Source organism: Tympanuchus pallidicinctus, unplaced genomic scaffold (genome assembly GCF_026119805.1).
Source record: "Tympanuchus pallidicinctus isolate F22 unplaced genomic scaffold, pur_lepc_1.0 scaffold3, whole genome shotgun sequence".
Classification (NCBI taxonomy): Eukaryota; Metazoa; Chordata; class Aves; order Galliformes; family Phasianidae; genus Tympanuchus; species Tympanuchus pallidicinctus.
The window spans coordinates 106,825,515-106,850,639 of record NW_026294747.1 but is presented as its reverse complement, the minus strand read 5'-3'; the positions used below and the strand labels follow the sequence as shown (position 1 = coordinate 106,850,639).

General features: G+C 47.8%; 2 protein-coding genes and 1 long non-coding RNA gene across 4 annotated transcripts; 2 read left to right on the top strand and 1 right to left on the bottom strand.

Moving 5' to 3' along the window:
* Positions 1-1,788: 1,788 nt before the first annotated feature.
* On the top strand, positions 1,789-10,275 carry LOC128085731 (uncharacterized). The gene is made up of 2 exons (XM_052693503.1): positions 1,789-2,975; positions 7,973-10,275. Exon 2 carries the CDS (start codon positions 8,413-8,415, stop codon positions 9,346-9,348), a length of 936 nt encoding a protein of 311 aa, XP_052549463.1. The 5' UTR covers positions 1,789-2,975; positions 7,973-8,412; the 3' UTR covers positions 9,349-10,275.
* LOC128085734 (uncharacterized) lies at positions 9,568-14,388 on the bottom strand. Its single transcript, XR_008209069.1, has 2 exons — positions 14,133-14,388; positions 9,568-12,167 (listed from the first exon to the last, which is right to left on the bottom strand). It is a non-coding gene; the product is annotated as an uncharacterized LOC128085734 (long non-coding RNA).
* Positions 14,389-14,504: 116 nt separating this feature from the next.
* LOC128085732 (biogenesis of lysosome-related organelles complex 1 subunit 3-like) lies at positions 14,505-19,240 on the top strand. 2 transcript variants are annotated; one of them, XR_008209068.1, is made up of 5 exons: positions 14,505-14,654; positions 15,165-15,278; positions 15,599-15,637; positions 17,025-17,630; positions 17,933-18,053. XR_008209068.1 is itself a non-coding variant. In XM_052693504.1 (2 exons), exons 1-2 carry the CDS (start codon positions 17,633-17,635, stop codon positions 18,389-18,391), a joined length of 498 nt encoding a protein of 165 aa, XP_052549464.1. In that variant the 5' UTR covers positions 17,581-17,632; the 3' UTR covers positions 18,392-19,240. The 2 variants fall into 2 exon arrangements, 1 of the variants encoding a protein (XP_052549464.1); XM_052693504.1 differs by lacking the exons at positions 14,505-14,654; positions 15,165-15,278; positions 15,599-15,637 and having other exon boundaries at positions 17,581-17,671; positions 17,933-19,240.
* The last annotated feature ends 5,885 nt before the right edge of the window (positions 19,241-25,125 follow it).

The following is a 25,125-nucleotide window of genomic DNA, read 5'->3' as shown; positions in this document are numbered from 1 at the left end:
CTATTCGGGGAACGATTCTGATGCTACAAGAAACTGTGCAAGCTCTCTAATTCGACTAAGAGCCGACAACTGGCGTCCAAACAGAGACCCGAAGACTGACCGGTCCGGAGCACGCTGAGAAAAGCGTGACAGGTGCCGAGAAAAGCACGGAGCACGCTGACAAAAGTGTGGCACTGAGAGAAGCGTGGGTGCGCTGAGAGAAGCACCACAACCTGAGGATTCATCGCCCCGACAGCTCGGATTGCCTTTCTCCGGACCGTTGCCGTGGGGATTAATGTGAGCTCCGAACAAAGAACGTCCCGGTTACTTTACAGATTACTCTTAAAAAATGGGGAAAAACCGTGTCCGCTGCCATTTTACAGCACGTGAGGGACCCCTCGATCACAAATCAGGCAATTTTCGATCCCGAAGTAGGGGACCGGGTCGGGGTGATGCTATGGGACGCTGCTTCTGTGGGTGGTAAAACTGCGTTCGGGGAGCTGCAGAAAGGGAGAAAGCTCTTTGAAGCGCTAAAGAGCCACTTAAGATCGCCATCTGACAGCCCCAGTCTGCCTGAGGGCAAGGGAGCGGCTGGTTGCTCTACAGATCAGCCCGCAGTGCCATCGGCTGCCGGCCGCCGCCATCGGATGGATTTTTACTGCGTCGCCCCCCGAGGATCCCGGCGGAGGGAAGAGACGGATTTGTCCCCTCGTGATCCACGCGCAGCTGCTGGGTGGGAGGCCAGGAAAGCCGGAAAGACGGAGAGGTTGAAAACTTCCCCTGTTATCCCTGTAGCCCCAGATCAGAGCCGTGCTGGGAAGCGTTGTTGCACGGCGTCCTGCAGGACTTGGGACGCACGGTCACAGCCGAGCCCCCGTGTGAAGCGCTGGCATCGCTTGCATCGCTCAGCTGCTTCATTCTCGGGCACAGCCGGCGCCAGCCGCGCCCACGAAAAGGCTGCTGCAGGGTTCGGATCAACGGGGCCCAGCACACAGAAGTTGGATGTTTCCGGACTTGTCACACCTGACTTCAAAGACTGCTTTTGCACCATCTCTCTGGACGCCCACGGTGCTCCGAGGTTTGTTTTTTCGCCCTCTCTGCAGAGATCAGCACCAGCCCAGCAGCATCATTGGACGGTATTGCCTCCGGGCGTGGGAAACAGCCCTGCAATCCGTGCAGATAACGGCCCGGGATCTCTATCCCAGAAAGTATGACAGTGTTACAGTGTTACAAGATAAGCCGTAGCGGAGCACACCCAGAGCATCCTTAAAGCTATGCTACTTCAGCAAAACAGAGGGAATGCAGGAGGCACTTCCAGCTGCAAGGCTTGCTGAACCTACACGTGTATTGAACCTTTTAAAGCAAGGATGTGAATACAGAGCACAGCCAATAGCCCTCGTTTCGTTTCACTTGACTGGGAAAGAGTGACTATTAATGGAAAAACTATGATATGAGTACAGAACCTGGACTCAGATGAATGGGAAGGTTCTCATTCCCACGGATAACTCGGGGGAGAGGAAGCATCTTGAGGATAAACTGTACTGGTTATTGTCTCTCTCTTTGTGATTGGTAAATGCTTATGGCATATGAAAGTGTAACTGTAAATGGCATATGGAAATGTAATTGATAATGGTATACGGAGGAGGAATTGTTAACAGTGCACAGAAGTGTAAGTGTTAATGCTGTACGGAAGTGCAAACATGAATGCTGAATGGAAGAGGATTTAGGAATGGAACATGGAAGCTGAGGGTAACTGAGGGTAACTGTAACTCAGGGTACAAGTAGTGGAATCGTGAAAAACAAAACAACAAAAGCAAAAACCAGCCGAAAGTTTAAAGGAGAACAGTGAGTGAAAATATTCAAGTCTGTGATCTGCTCGAGCCAAAGCAGATCAGTGCCGGCAAGAGAACGCATCCCCGCACTGCTCCTCCCCCCGCTGGTAACCAGAACGCAAACAAAGCGTTAATTGCGAATGGGGACGAAAACAAAGCGCTGCAAGCGAGAATAGGCTTGATCTGCAGAGATGGAGGAAACTCGGTATCCCAGTGTCAGCACGGGAAGCCTTAGGAGGAAGGAGCTGAGAGCCGGGCTCTAGGACCCAGAGATCTCCGCAGGAAGAGCTGGGAGGGGGCTGGCAGCGTCCAGGAGGGTTCTGCCCTCATTGAACAGAAGAGCAGCTTGTGCCAAAAGCGGCGCTGGATTTGGTAACAGATGAGATAATGGTTAAAGGTGGAGAAAATTCAGCTAAGGAAGGAATGACAGCAAGGTGTGGAATTCGTAGTAAAGCTGAAGGAAAATGTGGTGTTCTTACTGCAGTAAGTGATGAATTTGTAACTGGCAAAATGAGTGTAATAGGAGCAATCTGTTGTTTGTTAACCAAGCTTATCCCTAGGAAACTGCAGTAACCACAGCTTCCAACCACAGAGCTCCTGAGACATCAACAAACATAACCTTTAAATGTATGGACCCCAGGACTTACACAGCTCTAAAGATGTTGTGCAAGGATCACAAACGGATGCACTGCGAAAGATCCCAGCCCCCATCCGACAAGACAAAGGACGACTCCAGCAACAGGACCACGCATGCACCAGAGATATCGAGAGCACCACCCACACCGGATGTGGAACTGTGTGCAGACCGTCGGCTGCAAGGGGGAAGCGTGCACCATTGCTGGAGCAGAGACTCCCTGGACACCCAGAGCTGTTTTCCTTACTTGCTTGCTTTAATAAGTGACAATTTCCAAAATACATAATTGGCTTGCTCAGTTTGCTTGACGTAATTTAAAACAATTTGGTGCCGTGACTCAGATCCAGGTAACTCTCATACAGGATCCTCAACCCGGGGAGGAGCCCCGTTCTTGGATGGCCAGGAGTGGGTGATCTCCGTACAGAGAGCTGTAATTCCGAACCCTAAAAATCAGGAAAGTACGCAAAAGAAACTGCAGAACCCCGTAGTTTTTGTGCACAAAGACCTGAACGACGACTCAAGGCTCTAGAGTAAGTATTGCAGGGTTGCAAGGGAATCCGTTCTGTCGGGGCTGGGAATCCTGGAGTGTGAGTGACTGAAAGGTTTCAGCGAGAGACCAAGCGAGTGTGGAGCCTTTAGTGGTGCAGTTCCCATAGCCTGTGAGAGTGTGGGTGACAAATAAGGGGGGCGAGTGTGAGAGTGAAAGGAGAGCACCCCAGAAGATGGGACAGAAGAAGAGCAAGCCTTCTGATCCCATGGGTGGTCCGAAGGGGAGACTACAAGATAATTCCATCAGATAGCCCACTAGGACTTACGAGTAAGTACTGGGGGGCTTTCCCTCGAGGAAAGAGCAAAGAGAAAGTGGTCCTTTATTGTATGGAGGTTTGGGGAGGAAAACAGATTAGGGCAGGTAGTCTGTTCTGGCTGATATTTGGATCCTTTGAGGGCTGGATGTGCCAGGACTTAAATATTTGTGTTAATTCCAAAAAGCCATTTAGCAATGAGGAAAGCAAATATGCTAGCCTATGGATTGTGCCAGGAACCCAAACTTTTCTATTCAGCCTTAAAGAGACAAAGAGAAAAGATTAAAAAGGAAGAAGAAATCCCCTGGTCCCCTCCTCCTTATGTTCCCCCCGAGCTTCCTGCAGCTCCCCAACTCCCTGTAGCTCCCGAACCTGCATCTGCACCCCAGGCTCCTGTAGAGGTTCCAGTAGAAGATAAGGGGATAGGATCTGATGATGCACAGGAGTCAAATTATCCTGACTCACTGGACTCCGAAGGAGAACCAGGAGCCAGACCAAAGGAAGAAGTTCCATGGAGGAAAGGTTGTTCCCCCTGAGGGAAGTCCCAGTGATGGGACCTGAACAGCAGCTTGGAGTAGGGTACGTCTCCAGTCCTTTGAATTCAGGAGATGTTACAGAATTTAAAAGGGAAATGGGGAAATTACTAGAAACTCCCATTGGGAGTTTCTGAAAGACTGGACCAGTTTTTGGGCACCAAGTCTTTACACCTGGGAAGAGTTACAATCTATATTAGGAATCTTATTTACTGCAGAAGAGAGGGATGCGATCTGGAGGGCAGGAATGAGGATCTGGGATCAGCAACATCAGGCTGGCCTGGGAGCAGATGAGAAATGGCCTCTCCAAAGGCCCCCCTGGAATAACCAAAAGGCAGAGCACCGAGCTAATATGTCAGACCTCTGAACGATTATCATCCAAGGGATCAGGGAGTCAGCTCCTCGGGGACAGAATATTACTAAAGGCCTTTAGTGAGCAGCAAAAGAAGGATGAAACTCCGACTGAATGGCTGGAAAGGCTGCGTAAAAGCCTGCAGCTGTATTCGGGAGTAGACCCTGCTACTCCTGTAGGGCAGGCACTACTAAAAACACAGTTTGTGGCAAAATCTTGGACTGACATCAGGAGGAAGTTAGAAAAGTTAGAAGACTGGCAGGATAAGGGAGTAGAGGAATTACTGAGGGAAGCACAGAAGGTATGTGTAAGATGAGAAGAGGAGATCTACAAGAAGTAAGCTAGAATCTTAGTGGCAGAAGTAAGGGAAGGGCAACAATCAAAGCAGGAATTCTCCAGGAGAAAAGACTCTTAATCAAGGGAACAGGGAGATGGAAAACAGAGAGTGACTGGGGATGTGAGGCAAAATGAATGTTTTTACTGCCAGAAAAAAAGGACATAAGAAAAAAAATTGCAGAAGGTGAATACAGGATGAAAAGATGTTCCAGGAAGATTACGGGGTCAGGGGCTCTATGTGCTGGGGACCCCTGAAGGATCAGAGCTCTTGATGCAATTGAAAGTGGGTCCTCAGCGCCAGGACATGGAGTTCCTTGTGGACTCTGGGACTGTCCAAGAGCTACCCTGGGGATCAGTTTCTTCAGAAGAACTTCAGGTAGTCAGAGCCAAGGGTGAACCATTTAAAGTACCAGTAATCAAAGGAGCAGAGATAGAAGCACCCTGTAAGTATGGTTTAGGTTCCTTTTTGCTAGTGCCTGAAGCAGAGTATAATTTGTTGTGTAGGGATTTGATTATTGAATTAGGAGTTAATTTGGAAGTTAGAAACAAGCTGAATGTAAAATTACGTGCCCTGACATTGAAGGATGAGGAACAGATAAATCCTGAGGTGTGGTATAGCTCGGATTCGGTGGGGAAATTGGATATTGCCCCTTTTGAAGTTACCATTAAGAACCCAGAGATCCCTGTAAGGATAAAACAGTGCCCTATTTCACAGGAAGGCCGACAGGGACTCCAACCAGAGATTGAGAGATTAATAGCAAGAGGTTTGTTAGAACCCTGCGTGTCACCATTCAACACACCTGTACTACCTGTGAAGAAACCTGATGGGTCATAAGGGCTAGCGCACGACTTGAGGGAAATAAACAAGCAAACCATCGCCTGATACCCAGTAGTTGCCAACCCTTATACTCTGTTAAGCCAGTTAACACCAGAACTGAAGTGGTACACAGTCATAGACTTAAAAGATGCATTCTGGGCCTGCCCCCTTAAGGAGGAATGTGGGGATTATTTTGCTTTTGAATGGGAAGATCTCCAAACCCAACAATTAAGGTGGACAGTGTTACCCCAAGGATTCACCTAATCTGTTTGGTCAAGCATAGAACAGGCACTGGGCACTTCTCAACCAGATCTCCAGGCAACCTTAGTGCAATATGTAGATGATTTGTTCCTGGCAGGGGCAGACGAGGATGCAGTCCGAAAAGAAAGCATTAAGTTATTAAACTTTTTAGGCCTAAAGGGACTAAAAGTATTGAAGTCAAAATTGCAGTTTACAGAAGAGGAAGTAAAGTATTTGGGACATTAGTTAGCAAAAGGAAACAAGAAATTAGACCCAGAAAGGGTGAATGGAATCTTATCCCTCCAGGCTCTGAAAAATAAAAGACAAATAAGGCAAATCCTGGGATTACTGGGATATTGTAGACTATGGATTGAGAACTATAGCTGTAAGGTAAAGTTTTTATATGAGAAATTAACCAAAGATGGACATCTGAAATGGGGCCAAGAGGAAGATCAGGAACTAAAAGATTTAAAAGCAGACTTAGTTAATGCCTCATTATTAAGCCTGCCAGATGTTACATTTTACCTGTTTGTGGATATAGATGGAGGGACAGCATTTGGGGTCCTGACACAGGAAGAAAGAAACCTGTGGGGTACTTTTCTAAGTTACTTGATCCCAAGAGTAGAGGGCGGCCAACTTGTTTTCAAGCCATAGTGGTGGTAGCCCTTTTAGTAGAGGAAAAGTAATCTTTGGTGGAGAATTAAAAGTATAAACCCCCCAACATTAGGGGAGTATTACAACAAAAGGCAGATAAGTGGATAACTGATGCCAGGTTGTTAAAATATGAGGGGATATTAACACATTCCCCCAGGTTGGAAATTGAAACTATGGGCCTACAGAACCCTGCTCAATTTATTTATGGAGGACCGAATGCAAATCTGACTCATGATTGTATACAATGTATAGAGCATCAATCCAAAATTTGGGAAGACATGGAGGAAGAAGAGTTACAGGAAGGAGAAAAATGATGTGTAGACGGGTCCTCTCAGGTGGTGGATGGAAAGTGTAGATCAGGATATGCGATAGTGGATGGGAAAACATTATCAGTAGCCGAATCAGGGGTGTTAGATAAATCCTGTTCTGCTCAGGCTTGTGAATTATACGCCCTATTGAGGGCACTAATATTACTTAAAGATAAAAAAGGGACCATTTGTACTGACTCTAAATATGCCTGTGGGGTAGTCCACACCTTTGGGAAGATATGGGAAGAAAGGGGCTAATAAATTCACAAGGAAATGGGTTGGTTCATGAATACCTAATCAAGCAGACACTGCAACCTTTGAGAAGACCGAAGCAAATAGTGATTGTACATATAAGAGGTCACCAAAAGGGAATCCAATCCAATCCAATCACATAAGAGGAAACAACCTGGCTGATGAGGAAGCCAAGAAAGCAGCTCTGTTGATAGTTAAAGAGTTAGGGATCGAGGAGTCTAAAGAGCAAAAACAACACAAAAAAAGTTTTACTGCTAAGGAAAAGGAAAGGTTGTTGCAAATGGGTATTGAAAAAAGAAATGGGTAATGGTTACTTCCTGGTGGTTGGGAAGTACTACCAAAAGGAGGGGAATGAGAGAAAAACACATTGGGGAATCCAGGCACCAGCGGACCAATGTAGCACAAAATATATGTGCGTTGGGTTATACAATATAGCAAAGGCTGTTTTGGGAGGATGCTTGACCTGTAAGAAAGTTAAGAAGCAGCATCTAAGAGAAAGAATACCAGGTGGGAGAGAATTAGCCTTAAGGCTGTTTGCCAAAATCCAGGTAGATTTTACAGAATTGCCTAAAACTGGGAGGTATAAATATTTATTGGTGATCGTAGACCATTTGACGTATTATGTAGAAGCTTACCCAGTAGCCAGAGCCACTGCCCAAACAGTGATAAAAATATTATTTGAGAACATCATCCCCAGATATGGGAACATTGAGGTAATAGATTCAGACAGAGGATCTCCTTTTATTTCCAGAACAGTGAAGGAGGCCTTAGAACCACTCGGAGTTAAGTGGGAATTCCACACTCCATGGCACTCCCAAAGCTCGGGGAAAGTAGAAAGATGAATGGAGAAGTCAAGAAACGGCTTACTAAATTAATGATAGAAACTAAGATGTCTTGGGTTAAATGTTTACCACTGGCTCTGTTAAATTTAAGGACCCAGCCTAGCACGGATACAGCCATTTCTCCTTTTAAAATGTTATATGGGATGCCATATGACTTAGAATTAGCAGTAGAACATCCAAAGATTGAGGAATACTCCTTATGGGAGTATGTAGTGGAGTTAATGAAAAGAAGGAATGAGCTGAGAAAGAGAGGCCTGATTGTACAGAGGCCACCCCTAAATATGGCAATCCATCCGTTGAAACCAGGAGATTGAGTGTTGATTGAGACTTGGAGGGAAGTATTCCTCCCCCCTAGATGGGAATGGCCTTTTATTGTTCTGCTTACCACAGAAGCTGCCATCCGGACAGCCGGACGAGGATGGACGCATGTAAGTCGTGTAAAAGGACCCATTCCGGAGGAGCAATGGGAAGCATCTGAAAACCCCGGGGGACTGAAACTCAAACTGAGAAGAAAGACCTAATAAGCACAAAAGAGACCGTCTGTAGCTTGTTGGTACTCACTGACTTCTGTAAGGGGAACTGGTGGATCTGTTATACTTACGGGTATCTCTCCCAAGATATCCGTGACCTGTAACTGAGTGGTCAAGCTCCTACAGAGATTATTTAGAGCCCTATGATGGGACATTTTTGAAAGGGGAATTGGCCTAAAGGAGCGGTTGGTGCGCTTAACGGGGGTAAAACCTTGAGAGCCTGAAAGTGGTTGATAAGTGTCGAGTAAACTTATAAGGAGCAAAGAGGGACCCCTGAAGAATACGACTGCTGCCGGGAAGATGGAAAACCTCGCTGCCCTAAGCAAAAGAGTAGGTGAAGGAGGCAGAGGCGTAAAACAGTGGGGATGTAGGCCAAGAGGCCCCCTCAGGGGTGGAACCCCAGGCTCCCACTCCCTGGGCCAATGCCTCTTACAGCGTGGATATGACACCCAGATCCATCGGGCGCTTAAAAGTTTGGAGGAAAGGAGGAATCCATTTAACCACCATAAGGATCCACCAGTTATCCTATTCTTATATGCTATTGTATGCATTGTGGGGTGGGTGCTGGTACCAATCCAGGCAGAAAGTAGCCCCCACCGGCCCTTTAAATGGTCCCTAATCAGGTGGGAGGATCAGCAAGTGATTCAAATTAAGGAGACTGCAGGTCCACCCAGTTTCACACCTACTTTATGTGAGCTTGTACCAATTAAACCATGCCTGAACCTTTTAGGATTTTATTTCTGCCCGAGCTCTAACCCAGGAAAAGAATATTGCAATAGGCCGGGCCATTATTATTGTGCATACTGGGGTTGTGAGACCATAGCTCCTGATTGGATAGGAGGGAAGGGTAAAGATCCCTTCCTATCCGTAGGCTGGGGACCCACAGGGTGTACACCTCCTCGTCGAGATTCCAGTGGAGGCACCGTCTCCCCAGGGAACTGTAAGCACATTTACCTCAACATAACCAAACACGAAGATCCAGGATGGACAATAGGAAAAACCTGGGGAATGAGATACTGGGAACCAGGTACCGACCGAGGGGGTGTGATATATATTAAGAGGGAAGAACTTCAGTCATCCCTTGTGGCAGTCGGACCAAATGTAGCACTAAAAGAGGATCCAAAGCCTGAGGGAGGGAGTGTCAATGTCACCGAGGACAGTAGAGACAACTCCACTGAAAAACCTGTGATAGAAGCTGTGAGTAACAACCCCCTTTTGGAATTTAATGAAAGCTAGTTATCAGGCCCTTAACGACTCCAACCCGAACGTGATGAACCATTGTTGGCTACGTTACGATATTAAACCTCCATTTTATGAAGCAATAGGAACTACCACTCATGCTAAGCTCACAAATGAATCGAAGCCCAGTCAGTGGAAGTGGAAGGATGGGAAAAGGGGGCTCACTATGCAACACGTAATTGGAAAAGGGCAGTGTATAGGTGAAATACCTGGGCCCAGGGAGAAACTTTATGGGGTAACAGTGTCCCTAGAACCAAAAGCTGAATGGGTAATTCTGGCAAATGGGACCAAATGGATTTGTTCCAGGCTGAGAATATTGTGTTGAAGTGACCATTATTCCTAGGATGTTATATCACAATTATATATATCACATATATAATCATTAGGAAAAAAGGGAACGCTACTTACAGAAAAGAGAACCCTTTGCAGCTCTCACTATAGCAACTCTAATGGCTGTAGGAGCTGCGGTAGCGGGCACAGGCATCACTTCTCTGGTACAACAAAATCAAAGGTTCCAATCATTACGAGCGGCTGTAGATGAGGATTTGGTAAGAATCAAAAAGTCTATAACAGCCCTAGAAAAATCGTTAAGATCACTATCAGAAGTAGTGTTACAAAATCAACAAGGACTCAATGTATTATTCTTGCAACAAGGAGGTTTCTGTGCAGCCATAGGAGAGGAATTCTGATTTTATGCTGACCACACTGGGGTAGTAAGAGATGCCATGACCAAATTAAGGGAAGGATTGGAGAATCAAAAAGGAGAGAGAGAACAACAGCAGAGTTGGTATGAGTCATGGTTCAACCGTTCTCCATGGCTTACTACATTATTATCTACAATAGCTGGTCCTTTGATGTTGTTGATGTTAGTGCTAACCTTTGGACCCTGTATTTTTAATAAAATGATCTCCCTGGTAAAAAGCAGACTTGAAGCAGCACATTTAATGTTGATCAGAAGACAATATGAACAATTAGAGGAGAAGGAGGTCAGTGAGACCCCTATCCTTGAGTTGGCTCGGGAAGCGGTTAATCGATTTGATGAACAAAATGGGAAAAAGAAAAGGGGAGAATTGTAATAGGAGCAATCTGTTGTTTGTTAACCAAGCTTATCCCTAGGAAACTGCAGTAACCACAGCTTCCAACCACAGACCTCCTGAAACATGAACAAATATAACCATTAAATGTATGGACCCCAGGACTTACACAGCTCTAAAGATGTTGTGCAAGGATCACAAACGGATGCACTGCGAAAGATCCCAGCCCCCACCTGACAAGACAAAGGACGACTCCAGCAACAGGACCACGATGCACCAGAGATATCGAGAGCACCACCCACACCAGATGTGGAACTGTGTGCAGACCGTCGGCTGCAAGGGGGCAGCGTGCACCATTGCTGGAGCAGAGACTCCCTGGACACCCAGAGCTGTTTTGTTTACTTGTTTGCTTTAATAAGTGACAATTTCCAAAATACATAATTGGCTTGCTCAGTTTGCTTGACGTAATTTAAAACAGTGAGGAGGTTTACTTTGTTAAATGTTTACAATCTAGTATAGGAAAACAGGTAGGCATACACAAATTTCTGTACATGCCAAATTCATCCAAACCTTGACTAGGGCATGATTTACTAAAACAACAATGCCACAGCCCAAAGACAAAGGTCTGCGCTCTCCTCAGCTGCAGAGGGCAGCAGTAACCTTCCCATTGAAATGCAGTAGGTCTCCCAGTAAAGAAATACTCATGGCTGGACTGTGCATGCCCTTCAAGGCTCAAACAGGCTCAGAAGATCTAGAGAGGATCTTAAGTAAAATTGCACCCAAGTTTGAACTAGGAGAGCATGAACATTTCTGCCTCCAAAGAAACAGACACAACTTGCACAATGCTTACACATTTTCTCACTCCTCTTGTCTGGCCACCTTGTGACAGTAAGTCCTGTTTAGCGTTTATTTCTTATATTTGTGTTATTTGTTGAGTAATAGCTTCCAGCATGTGCACCAAAGCAGAGAGCATTTACTGAGTGAGGTGGTCAGAAGGGCAGCAGCTCCTGGCTGGCCACGTGCAGGGGCTTCTCAGCCATGTTTGCCAGTGAGGTGTGGGCACAGCTGGTAGAACAGCTCCTGGGGGTAATTTTTGGTCACAGAGCCCTGCAGTGCCCGGAACAAAGCCAGCAGCACGTCCCTATAGAGACCCATGTCAGGTGGGGCTGGGGCCGCAGCATCTCTGCTTCTTCCCAGTCTTAGCAAACAGCAAGTCAGTCCAACAGCTCTGCTTAGAGGAGAACCCAAATTTATTTCAGGCATGTGGTCCTGGAATCTGGAAAACCCCCGATGTCTCCAGGTGCAGGCAGTACTGGCAAGCATCAACATCAGATGGTTTATACACCTGAGCTGCTTAACAGGAAAGGAACGGTGCCATTGCGTGGCTAAACTGAGCCCATCAGGCAGCTGTAAGGTAGTTGAGTCCTCAGAGTCCAAAGTGAGTGGAAGTTTGCTACAACACTCCATGCATGGTTAAGGTAACTTAGTTTCAGCAAGTTTTGCATTAGTAATAATGGGAAAAAAAAAAAAAAAAAACCCACCCAAACAATTATGATAGGCATTGCAAAAGAAACTCTTCATCTTTTGGATGGAAAGTCAATGACTGTGTGCAATTTCCCCTGTGAAGCTGCAGGGCCTTCTTCCACTCCAATGTCTCTGCCGTCTGACACAACGGGAGAGCTGCTGTGGCCTCGTGTCTGTGCCTGTGCTCCTCCAGGATGAGCAGCTTTGTGGGAGGAGAAGAAACCCACAGGGATTTGGGCCACAATTAAGAACTGCATCCTGTAAAGGAAAACCACAGATAAGAGGGAGGATCAGCAAGCAGTGGCACGGCCATCACAGCTCGGGGGGAGGTGTTGTATTTTTCTAAGGCTTGGTTATCCTAGCCACTGGAGGATGATGTCAAAATAACCATTTTGTCACAGGTATCTTTATGGCAAAGGACAGACATAAGTGAGAGCAGCATAAAAGCCAGCTGGGACTCAGACCAGCAGCACAGCCTTCTTACCAGGCTTCCTTCCCAGCAAAGCAATGTGATGGTGCACTCCTTCCTCTCCCTTTCTTTCTTCCTTCCTTCCTCCCTCAGTCTGGCACAAGAAGACAGTGAACAACACTCCTGGCTAAATTAGATTTATGATCACAAAACTGTCTCAGACTGGGAGGCTGAAAGAACTCACAGCAGACCTTTGGCTCAACAGCTGAGGGCCAGTTGAGCACGTGCCTAAAAACAAAGTGCAGCAATGAGTCAATTATCTTACCACCAAACAGAGAGCAGCACAAGCACCTCTTAAGCTCTTCTGCACAGCAGCAGGCTGCAGGACGAGCTCTCCCCTTGTTAGGAAATAGCCAAATAATTTATCAGGACAGTATTCTGATAAAGCAGATTTTATTTGCAATTGCAATGCTGGGCCTCCTGCTGATGTGTGGAATCAAACTCTATAACCACAAAGTAGTTATAAAAGCAGCTATGTTTTAATCAGTGCTGCACAGACACCGGGTGCAAGGGGGCAAAAGCTTGGTACAGATAAAGGCCGAACTAATACATAATCAATGATTTTCCTGGAATTCATACACATATTCACTACAATTCCAAGAACCCATCAGCATATGGTCCGTCCCTCTTGCACGTGCGCCGTGGGCAGTGGGGGTCTCCTTCTGGTGGTCATGGGATGAAGGCTCACTGTCTTCAACAGAAGTAATCCGATCCTGACCCGTTCCTTGTGTAATGTTTCTTCAAGTTTACAATAGAGTTTCGAGATGTTCTTTTCTTATCTGGCCTCACATCCTGCTTACCTGCATTGCTATACAATGGTTAACCCTTATCTTGTCCTCTCTTAACTCACGCAAGCAGGAGAGCACACAGAAAACAGCATTACATCTTTTATGCCCTATAACTCGACACTTATCTCTTTCTCCCCTGAATCCTCATTGGCTGAGTACTTCAGGTTCACAATCTTCCCAGCGCTCAACTAAACATACGGATACTGGATGAACATCAATTGTTGCTAGCTAAGCATATATCACTAATTAGTTAACTTCTCTCACTTGCTCACTCAACACTCGGTCCTTGTTTCTGGACATCTGCTCGTCCTTGCATAGAGAGAAGCTTGGAAGGAGGATAGGGGGGAGTATCTCGATCCCTGCCTGTTGCATCCCAACCTACCCACAGAGCAAGGCAAGCCAGCCTTGTGCAGAGGCCCTGGCTTCTTTGATGTTTCTTAAATCTGTTTTTCTTTTGCTGAGGGTCTCTTATCCAAACAGAATAGCCCTGCAATATGCTTTCTAGTCCATAATACTATACCTACACTATTTGGAACATTTAAGAGCTACTGCAGTTTGGCAAGCAAGAATTAATCACACAATTCAGCAACTGTATTTCTAAAGTAGGTTACTATCACATATGGTATTTCTACTTTTTCACATCACCTATTTCTAAGGACAAGTTACCAAATACAAGTACATTGTGCTCTGTTTCTTCAGATCAATTCCTCCTTTTTAATATCTAATGCAGGAACAACATTCCATTCCTACAGCCTTGAGCAGGGATGCCTCTTGATGTCACACCTGCACAGAGATCCTTTCCACCTCGATATCAAGACACCTTGATGGTACAGATCCTCAGTAAGTGACTAATAGTTTGGTTTGAGCTTTGTCAGCTTCATTAAAGTTATATCTATCTATCTAGGATCCCTTGAACACAAACTGTCTGGGACTAGGAGTGGATCCAGCTGTGCTGAGGAACCTTACCTCTGTGGTTTGAAGAGTGCATGGGGTTGGCTCTGATCCTCAGGACGCAGCAGGAGAGCGTCCTGTAGGTGTGTGTGTAACCCTGTCCTCCATGTAGAAAATAACCCAAAGAGAAGAACCCCAATTAGAGGAATTTAGAACGTTAGAAGCTCCGTCCAGCCGCGGTGCAAACACGCCGCTTCCGCCCGGCAGCGTTCCCACACCCAACATGGCTCCTCGACGGCTTCACCCGCTCCTCAGCGCCCCCCTGCAGCGCGTCTCCCCGCCGCTCTGAACATGCCGTGCCCTTTCTCAAAATGGCGGCCGCCAGCTTCACCCCGCGGCCGCCCTGCCCGGGTGACGGCCGGGTCGCGTGGTCACGTGGCGGACGGCGAGGGCGGAGCGGTGCCGCGCAGCGCGCTGGCTTTGTGCGCTCGTCTTAGCAGTGCCATGCGGTCGGCTCCCGTGGGGTCCGGGGCCTCCTGGGGTCGGTGCCGCTTATGTAGGGGACGGTGCCGGAGGGCCGGGGTCGGCGGCAGCGGGGTGAGCGGGGCCGGTGGGCGCGGGCGGGGAGGGAGAGCTGTGGGGGATGGGAGGAGGGGGGGATGAGGGGGGGGAGAGCGAGCGTCCTCCGAGCGGTGTTCTGTTCCGCAGTTCTTGTCCTCAGTGTGATTTCTCCTTTCCCTGGCTGAATTTCGGCGCCCCGTTACGCGTCCTCGGGGGGGGGGTTGGAGCTGACGGGCAGCCAGTAACTAGGAATAGAAAATGCCCAATAGCTAATCACATTCTGCTGCAAAAAAAGAAAGCATAGTTCCTTGTTAAGAAAGCAAGAGGCAGAGTGCTTCCCCCCAAAAAAGGGAAAAATCCCCAAGAGTTAACACGCTGAGAATGAAGAGTGGCAGCTTTGCTTCTTCCCTTCATTGCTTGTTTGGGTTTGAAGTGCAGAGGAAAGGATGTGTGAGCCATGCTGGAGCAGTGTGCCTGCTGCATAGTATGGCAGTGAGCCATGCAGAGAATTTTATAACGTGTTTGTAATGTCTGTCTCCTTCTTAGATGGCACTGAGTTCTCTGAGATGCGCTATGGAAATGATGAGAATGACTTCTGAAGCTGTGAGCAGTGGCTGATGAGAGAAGCTAAAGAGAGGGACCTCAACATTGAACTGACTGGTAAAGTCAAGCCTTAGGGTTTATGTGCTCTTTGTTCTAACAAGCACGTCTGACCCTTAATTACTTTAAGGGACCGATTTTTTTATGTTGCACTAGACAAGGCAGGGAAGCTCTAGGACTTGGTATGCTTGCACTGATGCTTCTCTCAGACTGCTGTTGCTTTTCTGTGGCAGCATAACATCCTAGGCATAATCTGCTCATGAACCCCTGGAGGGCTGATGAAAAAGTTCAGTAATTATGGTGAAATATTTATGTATGTGTATGTGCTCCTACTTTGTATATCAACAGATACTGACCTCTGTTTACTTTTTACTTTATAGATATGGAATGATGGGGCATTTCATAGCAAATGGATGAAGGTATGTCTGTTTTCCTTCTTAAAAGTGAAATGTGCTTCTGAAGTTCCCTTGTTATCACTTGTGCTTTGCTTGTCTGATTTTTCTCTAGAGAAGAGACCTTCATCCTGTGACTACTTCCCTTCCTGACCTCTCATGGTAGCTGCAGGCATGAAGCACTAACAGGAACACAGGATCCTTAGTTTTGTTTTTTTTTTTCCTGAAGCTTTTATTTTTAGCTTCGTAAGTCAGTGTGTGCTAAGGAGGGCATTTTAAAGGAAGCTGCAGTTGAAGCGTATGAATTCATCTTCTTACTGGCTGGAAAACAGCTTATTTTGTAAGTCAGAGATCCAGAATTCCTTCAGATTCTCAAGTGAAGTTCCAGTGGATTTGATGCCCTTTAATTATTGATGTACAGCTCCAGGCTTTCATTACATGGTCTGATTTACTTTTTCCATAAAGTAAGAGCTCTGTATTTTAACTGTGCAAAAGTCAATACCTCATTTAGAACATGAGTTGGAAAGAGACAGTATTTCACATCGGGTAACACTGTGCTGTCACTGTTTCCTTCCCTGCACACCCCTCTTTGGAAGCTCACTTCTCTTTATGTTATGCTGAAGTGGAATCTTAATATAAGTTCTACTATATTTATTATTCATGTCCTTGCTGCTGCTTTGAGGCTAAGAAGGAAATGCATTTCTTCTCAAAAGAAGGTAGGGTTGAGTGTGAAGAAAACTGCTGATTCTTTTTTTCCTCTGCACGCACAACTTTGCAGAAATTGCGTCCCTTCTGCTTAAAATCATTCAATCAGCAGCTATTAGAAAAGTTCTTCTAGTTTTTGTATGTTGTACAAGGTCAGTTATGTTATTTGTCCGTGGCAGCATCTGCAGCTATTTCATTCAGTGATTGGTTTTAGCAGAATAATACAGAAAATGGTGCACAACAGTTAAATGCGATGTGATGTTAGAAGGGAAAAACCCTTGGTAACTTCAGTGTTCTTCACAGGGTTAGCATAGATAACATTCTGCCTGCTCCTGAAAAGTGGAGCTGAAACACTTTATCCTCGTTTATATGTAAGATGTGTGATACACTTGTAGTCTGTTAAACTGATCTATGGTCAGAGTTTATAGCAGGACAGGTAAGCAGGAATTTTATAGAGAAACTTCCTTAGGCATTGAGCTGATAAACTTTGATGACCTGGAAGAGGCTCTCTGAGAAATAGCGATTATAATGCTGGTGTTGCATAACTAATTTTTCTATGGTTGTTTAATTCCTGATTTGCCTACAATGGGCAGGACTTGCACCTCAGCAAGTTTATAGTGTGTTAGGAAACATGCATTACATATTGTAATTACATAGACACGTTTTACGTACGGACTTGCGTTACTCACTTCCACCACTCTGTTTTCAGAGAAACTGGTGAGATCCAGAAGCTCACTGCGGCTTTGATTACTACTTCATCTCAGCACACACAGCGTAGTTTACTCAGCCAGGCTGGTCGTACTTGTGAGTGGACGGACGCTTAAAGGAGGTGGAAGCTCTGCAGCTCTCACAGATGGCCCAGGAAACCTTACTGTCATAATCAAAGCTATGTAACGTACATCAACAAAAATAAACAAAGGCAATGTGCTGTTACAAAGAGCCAGCTTTGGTTTATGCCACATCTGTGAATGTCCTGTACGGTGCTTTTGTGGCTGTGTTACCAAGACCACCAGAAGTTTGTTTTTCTACCTAAACTCTTACATGAACTTTGGCTGCCGCCGCCGCCGCCTGTTATGTGCACGCCCCGCCCCTTCTTCCGGGAGAGTCTCGTCCCTCCCTTCGTCTCTGCGGAGCCAATTGGCTGCCCTGGCTGTCACTTAAAGCTTGGGCGGAGGGGCGATTGGTCGAACGGGGTCACGCGGGGTGCCCGCTCCGAGAGAGGGCGAGTCCGGATAACGGGCGCGCGGAGGCGTGACGTCATCCGACGCGACGCGCAGCGGCCGGGGCGAGCGTCACGTGACCCGGAGAATCGGCGGTATGGGGCCGAGGAAACGCGGGTCCTCGCGGGGCTGGGCGGTGGGTCTGGCGCGTTACTGGGGCGCGGGGGGCCACGTAGGGCTGGGAGGGCGTCATCCCGGAGCTGCGGGTGCCGGGACGCGCTCTGGGGGCCCCGTGGGGCTGGCAACGGGGTGGGGAAGCGGGGGTCTCGCGAGGCCCGGGGGGGGGGCGCGGGCCCGTTATGCGGGGTATTGCCCTGGGACTCGGGAGAAGGGGCGGCGGTTTCCGTGCCTGATGGGGCCGTTCTTCCCCCTCCTCCCTTTTGTTCCCCTCTCGCAGACCGTGGCTGCCCCTCTTTCCCCCACGCTGGTGCCGGGCGAGGCCTCGGAGAGCGACTCAGAGCCGGAGCCGGGGGGGAGCGCGACCGGGACCCTCGCAGCCGGGCTGAAGGTTCCGGGGGAGGCGTCGGAGACCGAGGAGGAGGAGGAGGAGGAGGACAGTGCGGCCCGAGTGCCGCTGCCAGGGGTGTCCCGGGAGAGCCCCTCACTGCTGCAGCAGCGCCTGGGGGCGGGCGAGGGGCGGCTGCGGGGCGCGATGGCTGAGGCGCTGGGACGCAGTTTCAATGGGGCTGCGCGGCTGCTGGAAGGCCTGGGGGGGCCCCTGGGCCGAGCCCGAGCTGGGGCAGCTGCCACCGCGCACTGCCTGTGCCTGGTGCGCCGTGACCTGCGCGCCGTGGCTGCCGCCGTGGCCACCGTCACCGCCTGCCAGCTGCTGCCCGACATCCGCGTGGAGCCGTGAGAGTGGGAACGCCAGCGGGACGGTGCTGGCAGCCGCGGGGAGCTCCTGGCGTCGTTGTTGCAGCGTCGCTGTCGCTGACCTCCAGCTCCTCCCGACGGACTTGGGGGTTGTGGTTGTCGCTGATGGCGTTCTCGCTGTCGCTGCGTTTCCAGTGTTGTGTCCCCTTGAGCTGATGCTGCCATCGGCAGTGCTGCCACTGATCATTCAGTGTTAGGGGAGAGGTTTTGTGAAGGGCACAGTGGTATGGGATTCCTTTCATAAAGATTCTGGACCTTGGTTCCCTGTCCATATCCAAACTAGAATGATAAACAGTATTAGAGATTCATCTTTTGAGGAAGAACCTCTGAGCACTTGTAACTGGCAGTGCTTTGATATTCTAGATAACCCATTCCATAAGGAGTGCTAGGTGATGCTGACTGATAGCATCAATTGTGAGCATCCTCTATAGAAAGTTTCCCTCTGTGGGAGTGAGGAAACAAAACGTGGTGGGGTTATTATGGGGTTACTAGAGTCTAGGATTCTAGAGTCAGAGGATTGTATGAGGATGCTATGAGGATGCTAGCTCCTGTGAGTGCAAGTTCTGTTATTTCAGATCCTGTGATTGTTTCCCAATTCCAGATTCTTTGATTCTGTGATGATTCTGGGCTTCAAATGTGTGGTGATTTTGATCCTCACTAAGAGTATGGACTCCCAGATTTGTAGCTTTGCAATATGATACATTTCCATATCCACCCCGTGCATAGCATGTGGCATAGTTCTGAGTGCCTGACACAAACCAAGCAAAATCAATTTGTGTAGGTCATTAAAAAATAATAATAATAAAAATAAAATCTTTGCTGTTGTTTCTTCTCCCTGTTCCATTTATTTATGTTCTGCCTTACTTCATATGTAACAGATAATACCTTTTTCCCCTTTCATCCCTTGATGGGTCCTGTTGGTCCCTTGTTTCTCAATCATAATGAGCTCTCTGCCATTCATGTGAGAATTTGGGAGTGGCTTTCACTCCATGAATCTTATAATACAGTCCCTAGTTGCTATCATGCAGACTTCACCAGATTTATAACAGATACAGCTACAATACACACTCCTAAGGGGGAAGCAGGAACATATTTATTGATGAGCATAGATATGCTGTAGCAGATGTAACAGTGACTTCACAAGACTGGAGATGGCTGGATGCCCTTGGTTATTTTCCACATAGAGGACAGGGTTACACGCACACCTACAGGACGCTCTCCTGTGTCATGAGGATCAGAGCCAACCCCATGGCTGTGTGCACTCTTCAAACCACAGAGGTAAGGTTCCTCAGCACAGCTGGATCCACTCCTAGTCCCAGATACGTTCAGGAGTTTGTGTCTCAGGAATCCTATGTGCACAAAGCTCTAACATATAATCTGTACAATGGACTAACTGCATGGGAGGAGGCAGTTTATCATCATGCAGATGTTCAGCCACTGTTCTGTGGCAAATGGTTGGACTGTGCAGCCATCCCTGCGGCAATCTACAGAAAGTATCTTGTCACCCCTGCCACGTTCCTCTGTTCCTCTGCAATTGGGATAGTGGGAAATGCATCAGCTCAATCAATTACAACATACCCGCTTCTGGGATGTTTCTGAACTTCTTTTACAGGAATGGTTCCCTGCTACAGCCGCTGTAGAGGCGGGCTGTGCTTATTTAATTCCCTCCACGACCCATCACTTTTTGACAGGCCGTATTGGGTTGTTCCAAGCTGTAGTAGTTGACTTAAAACTCCTGCATCCAAAAAATCATTAATTGTCCTTGATACCTCTTCATGCTCCCCCAGGCCCTGTACTGTTTCACTGTCACTGCTTCAGTTGCAGCAGGAATCTGCGCAGCAGGCATTGCTACTTTTCCCACTGAAATTGTCGGAGCACGAATGCAATTCTTTATCCCAAACTGGGGCTGACCGCTGGGAAGATTCAAGGTGAGTCCTTTTGGAATACCTGTCCCTGTGATGTACTCTGGGACAGGGACAACCGTGACAGGATACAATTTCAGGAGGTTTCCTATTTTCATTTCTGTTTGTGTTTTCACAGCTTGCATTTGTTTCCCTCCCAGCCCTATTACTGGCTGTCCTGCAGATTTCTCGGGGTTCCCATAATACTAAGGAACCTCTGCTCCGGGGTCGTCTGAGGCTCTGCAGTTTGTGAGGACCAGTTTTTCCAAAATATCTCCTTCCAAGGATACAAATTGGAATATGGTTCCCAATCCTCCCCCACAACAGCTGACCCTCTCGCATCGGGTGCCCTGCAAATAGCTAAGAGGTCCCATGGAGTGCAGTAGGTGGAATTGTTCCCGGGTGTTTTGCTTTAGAATTTGGCACCTTCTTGCTAGGGTTTATTTAACCCTCTGTGTTTATGTATCCTCTGTAATTCAGGAAGTGGAAAACCATCAGTCTTATCATGAGAAATCCTGTCTCTTAAGAAAGCTGTAAACAATTCTTTTCAAGGAATCCTATTTTCGCTGCCTTTCTGCTCTTCCCTCTTGTCCATTCTCCCCTGCCATCTCCTTCCTTCCCCTCCCCCATTGGCTCTGCTCCTCTTACCTTTGTCCTTTCTGCAGTTCTGCCCTCTTTGTCTTCCCCTCTCATTCATCACACTTCTGTTCTTCTGCCTTACAATTTCCTTTCAGCTTTGTGGTGGGCTGCCAGGAGATTCTGTCAGAGGCCTGGAGCAGGGACAGCACAGGGACAGGGGAGGGAAGGGGACAGGAGAGGGACAGGCAGAGACAGGGGCAGGACAGGGAAAAGTCTAGGGTAGACAAGGGATAGGGACGGGGCAGGAGATGGGCAGGAAAGCAGAGGGGCAGGGGCAGTGACAGGATAAGGAAAAGGATGAGGATGGGAGGAAGTAGTAGGGTAGGGATAGGGACAGGACCAGAAGATGGGCAAGGAGATGTGGAGGATCAGGGGCAGGACAGGAACAGGGATGGGCTGAACAGGGAATGGGGGCACAGCAGGGCCTGGTCAGGACTACGTCAGAGGCAGGAAGGGACTCGAAAGGGGCAGGAATGGAGAAAGGCACTGCTGGGACTGCTGCCACTTTGTGGTGGTGAGGATGAAGGGATGCCTGTTGTACTTCCTGGGTGGGGAGAAGTAGAAGATCATGGGGATTTCTTGCTTTTTATTTATTTTCTCCAAGCAGCTTATTAATTGCTATGAGCAGTGACTTTGGTTAATGCTCTGATTGGGTAATGGCAGCTCCATTAGAAGATTGCAGGTTTGCAGGGGAATTTTCCACCAAGGAGGGATCTCCAGGCAGAGATCCTTCTCCTGTGGCAGTCAGCCCTGAAATGGGGCCTAAGGGAGGTGCAGCCAGGCTCCAGCCCTTCCTGTTGCACAGCTGAATTGCCTTCACCTGTGCTCCCAATGCTGACGTGGTCCTTTCCACAGGTGCTCAGTGGTTCAGGCTCAACAGTTCCCATGCAGAGTCCTTCACAGGTCGCAGTGCAGGAACCTGCTTGGATGTGGCTCTTTAGGGGCTGCCAGGGGCAACCCTGGTCTTCTTTAAAGCTTGCAGGAGCAGCTCTGCTCTGACACCTGGAGCACCTTCTTCCTCTACTTCTTCACTGACCTTGGTGGCTGCAGTGTTCTTTCTTTCACATTATTCCTCCTCCTCTCTCACAATTGCTGCACTGCTTCAGAAATAACTTTGATTTACAACTCCAGACTTGGCAAGGGCAAACAGTAGCCTTGACAGGAAAATGAGTGCTATATTTTCAGTTCTGAAATAACCAGCTTAGGGATGTTTAAAACTGGCTGCAGGAGCTGACAGCACCGAGGGTGCTCCATGTTAATGCCTGCATATTGAAAGCTGGAGCTGGCAATGCAAGTGCTGAAATACAGGAAGGGCCATTTAAAGAAAAATCTCCTGAATTCTGCCATCCTTGCTAAGTCCCACAGCTAAACATCATGCAGAACAACATCTTCTTGAAACTGAACATTTTTTGTTCATTAATGTTTTTCTTTCTATCCTGAGATATATTAGTAGTGAACATTGGCAAAGAAGTTACCCAATACATTCCACCTGGATATAAACGCTCACTTGTGTGGTAAATCAGTGCCTAGAAACCTGCAACGACTGCTCCTTATCCACGTTCACTGGATTTTCTTCCTGGTAAATGGGTGAGTATTTTTACCTATAATGGCACCAAGTGTTGAACACTCATCTTTAATTTAGCATCAGAGATGGTTTTTCTGCTTCTGTAAATGACCACTCACTCAAAAAATAACAGCTGTTTCTCAAGCACAACTGCCTTACTCCATGGGCTCAATGCTGAACACTTCTGACACCTTGGGACCTTCTTTCCTGAGGCCAACCCAATTTAATTCACAAAAAACGTACGTGAGGAGAAAAACAAAACAGTTTTGGTAAAACAGAGGCTTTTAGCAACCTCCTTTCAGCAGTCAAGAAGTAGCAAGGATCCAATCCCCATTTTTTAATTGATGCTGATACCAACGTGCCTCAAGTCTGTACAATCTCAAACAAAATCCTCTGGGGAAGTTCAGTGGGTTCCCTGAGCACTGCTGCCTTTGTGAGCCCTGACTGCCTTCCAGCTCCCAGTGCCCTTTGTGCATTTCCCCCCTCTCTGCCTCCTGATGCCATGCGAGCTGCTGCTGTCCCTCACAGCATGGCCTCTGCTCCCTTCTCTCACTGCTCTGTGTCCCATCAGGCAGTGACCATCCTTGTCCCAGCCTTTCCTGCACACAAGCAGTGAGTTTTTTCCACTTCCTATGATGCAAATTATTAGAATCACCGATTTGGATTGGAAGGGACATTGAAGAACGGCTCCAAACCTCATACAATGGGCGAGACACCTGCCATTAGTTCACGTTACTGAAGTGGCCATTAAGAAGTCTATAGTTGTTTGATTTTATGATCTAAGAATACAGACCCTGGGCAGGAAGTGTTCTGGTGCACTGTGTTCCATGAAATACAGAATATTACACTGTTATAATTCTGCAGGGCTCAGTATTACAGGTTTGTTTTTAGAAAATTATCCCTCCCCCCCCCCTCAAAAAAAAAAAAAAAAAAAAAAAAAAAAGTTCAAAGAAATAGAGAAAGATTGTTTTCCTTTATTTAAAAGTACTGATCATAGGGGAATGTTGTGCTGGCTTTCTCTGAAAGAAAATGGATATAAAATCAGGGTGGAATGCAGTTCCTCAAAGGACTGGTGTGACTGTAGCCAGGGAGGCGTTGCTGGTGAAGATAGAGGCAAAGCAGCCATGAGGTACATCAGCCCTCTCTGCTCCTGTGCTTATTAACACAACAGTAGCCCTGCACCATCCCTGTCTACTCTTTTACTTGTAAGGAACTCTATCAGCTGGAGCCTTCACACTTCTCTGCAAGTATCAGGTCCATGTCAGGTGAAAGCAGCCAAAGCTGACCCTGACTATCACAGCCCTGACCAGCTCCCTGTCGGCCATGTGAGACCCAGCTGAGCAGCACCTGTATTTCCCCCCAGCAGCTGTGTGAAGAAGTTGGCTGAACTCCATGGCCTGTTGTTCTGCTCGGCCAGAGAATGCCAGGGCAATTGTAGCTCCCATAGGCAGCTGCTCATTGATCTGCAGACACCTCAGATTGCTGACAAAAGACTTCTGCCTGCTCTCCTTGATCAAAGCAGTTGGTAAGCAGCCTGATCAAGACCACACAACAGTTAATGATGTTATCCTATAATAGCTCAAGTGACCAAAATGAGAGAATCTTTTCCATGGTGTACTGCATGTGAGTCATAGGCTCTTTCACATCTGGACATCTAAGGATACAATTTGCAAAGGAATCCCTCGTTTTATCTCCATCTATCACTAGCTGTATCCAATAAAGTCCTGCAAGAAGACACAAAAGCTGGGACAAGCTTGCTGATAACTGCTGAGGACACGTGGGAATGTCCATGACACAACAGCCACTGCAGTCAAGGAAGATCTAGAAAACAGGCGATGAAGCAGAAGAGAAAGAAATAAGCTTAGTCATGCTCCTGTGGCACACGACTCCATTTGTTCGGGTAAATCCCTTTATAGGCTGCCCTCATGATGCACAGCAGGGACAGCTTCAGTTGTCCCAGATGTGGGTACCTACTGACAGTGCAGGTGTTGGACAAAGGAATGTCCTTCCTCGCTCTGGGAGTAACATCCTACATTTCACCAGATATTTGCATCTGAACAGCTCCTTCCTATCCTTAATCTCCACGTGTGAGCATTAGTGGCTCACTAATTAGCAGTAGTGAGGTATCTCACAGGGAGGTGTGTATGTTGTGGTCATCTGATCTGAGGCAAGAGGATCTGAGGGGGGTAATGGGAGGGGGGGGGGAAGAAGATGAGAATGGGGGAATAAGGAGGGGAGGGATGAGGTGAGGGTGGGGAAGGGACCCTGGGGGTAAAAATGGAGAACTGGAGGGGAAGCGGGGGGGGGAGGAGTGTCGAAAAGGAATGAGGGAACTGGAGTTGGGGGAGGCTCTAAAGGTCAGTGTTGGGGAGGATCGGGGGCAGAGTGTGACCCTGGGGGTCAGAAAGAGGGACTGGCCGAACCGTGGACGGGAACGAGGCAGCGATGTACCCTGGATTGGGAGGGTGGGGGACACAGCGCACCTCCCCACACCGAGCAGAGGCCCTGAGCACCACAGAGGCCCCACGGGGCCAACGCAGAGCGGCCCCAGCCCCGGTGCCCCCCCGAACACCCACTTGTAGAAGCTGAAGCGACGTTCGGAGCCCGGGGCTG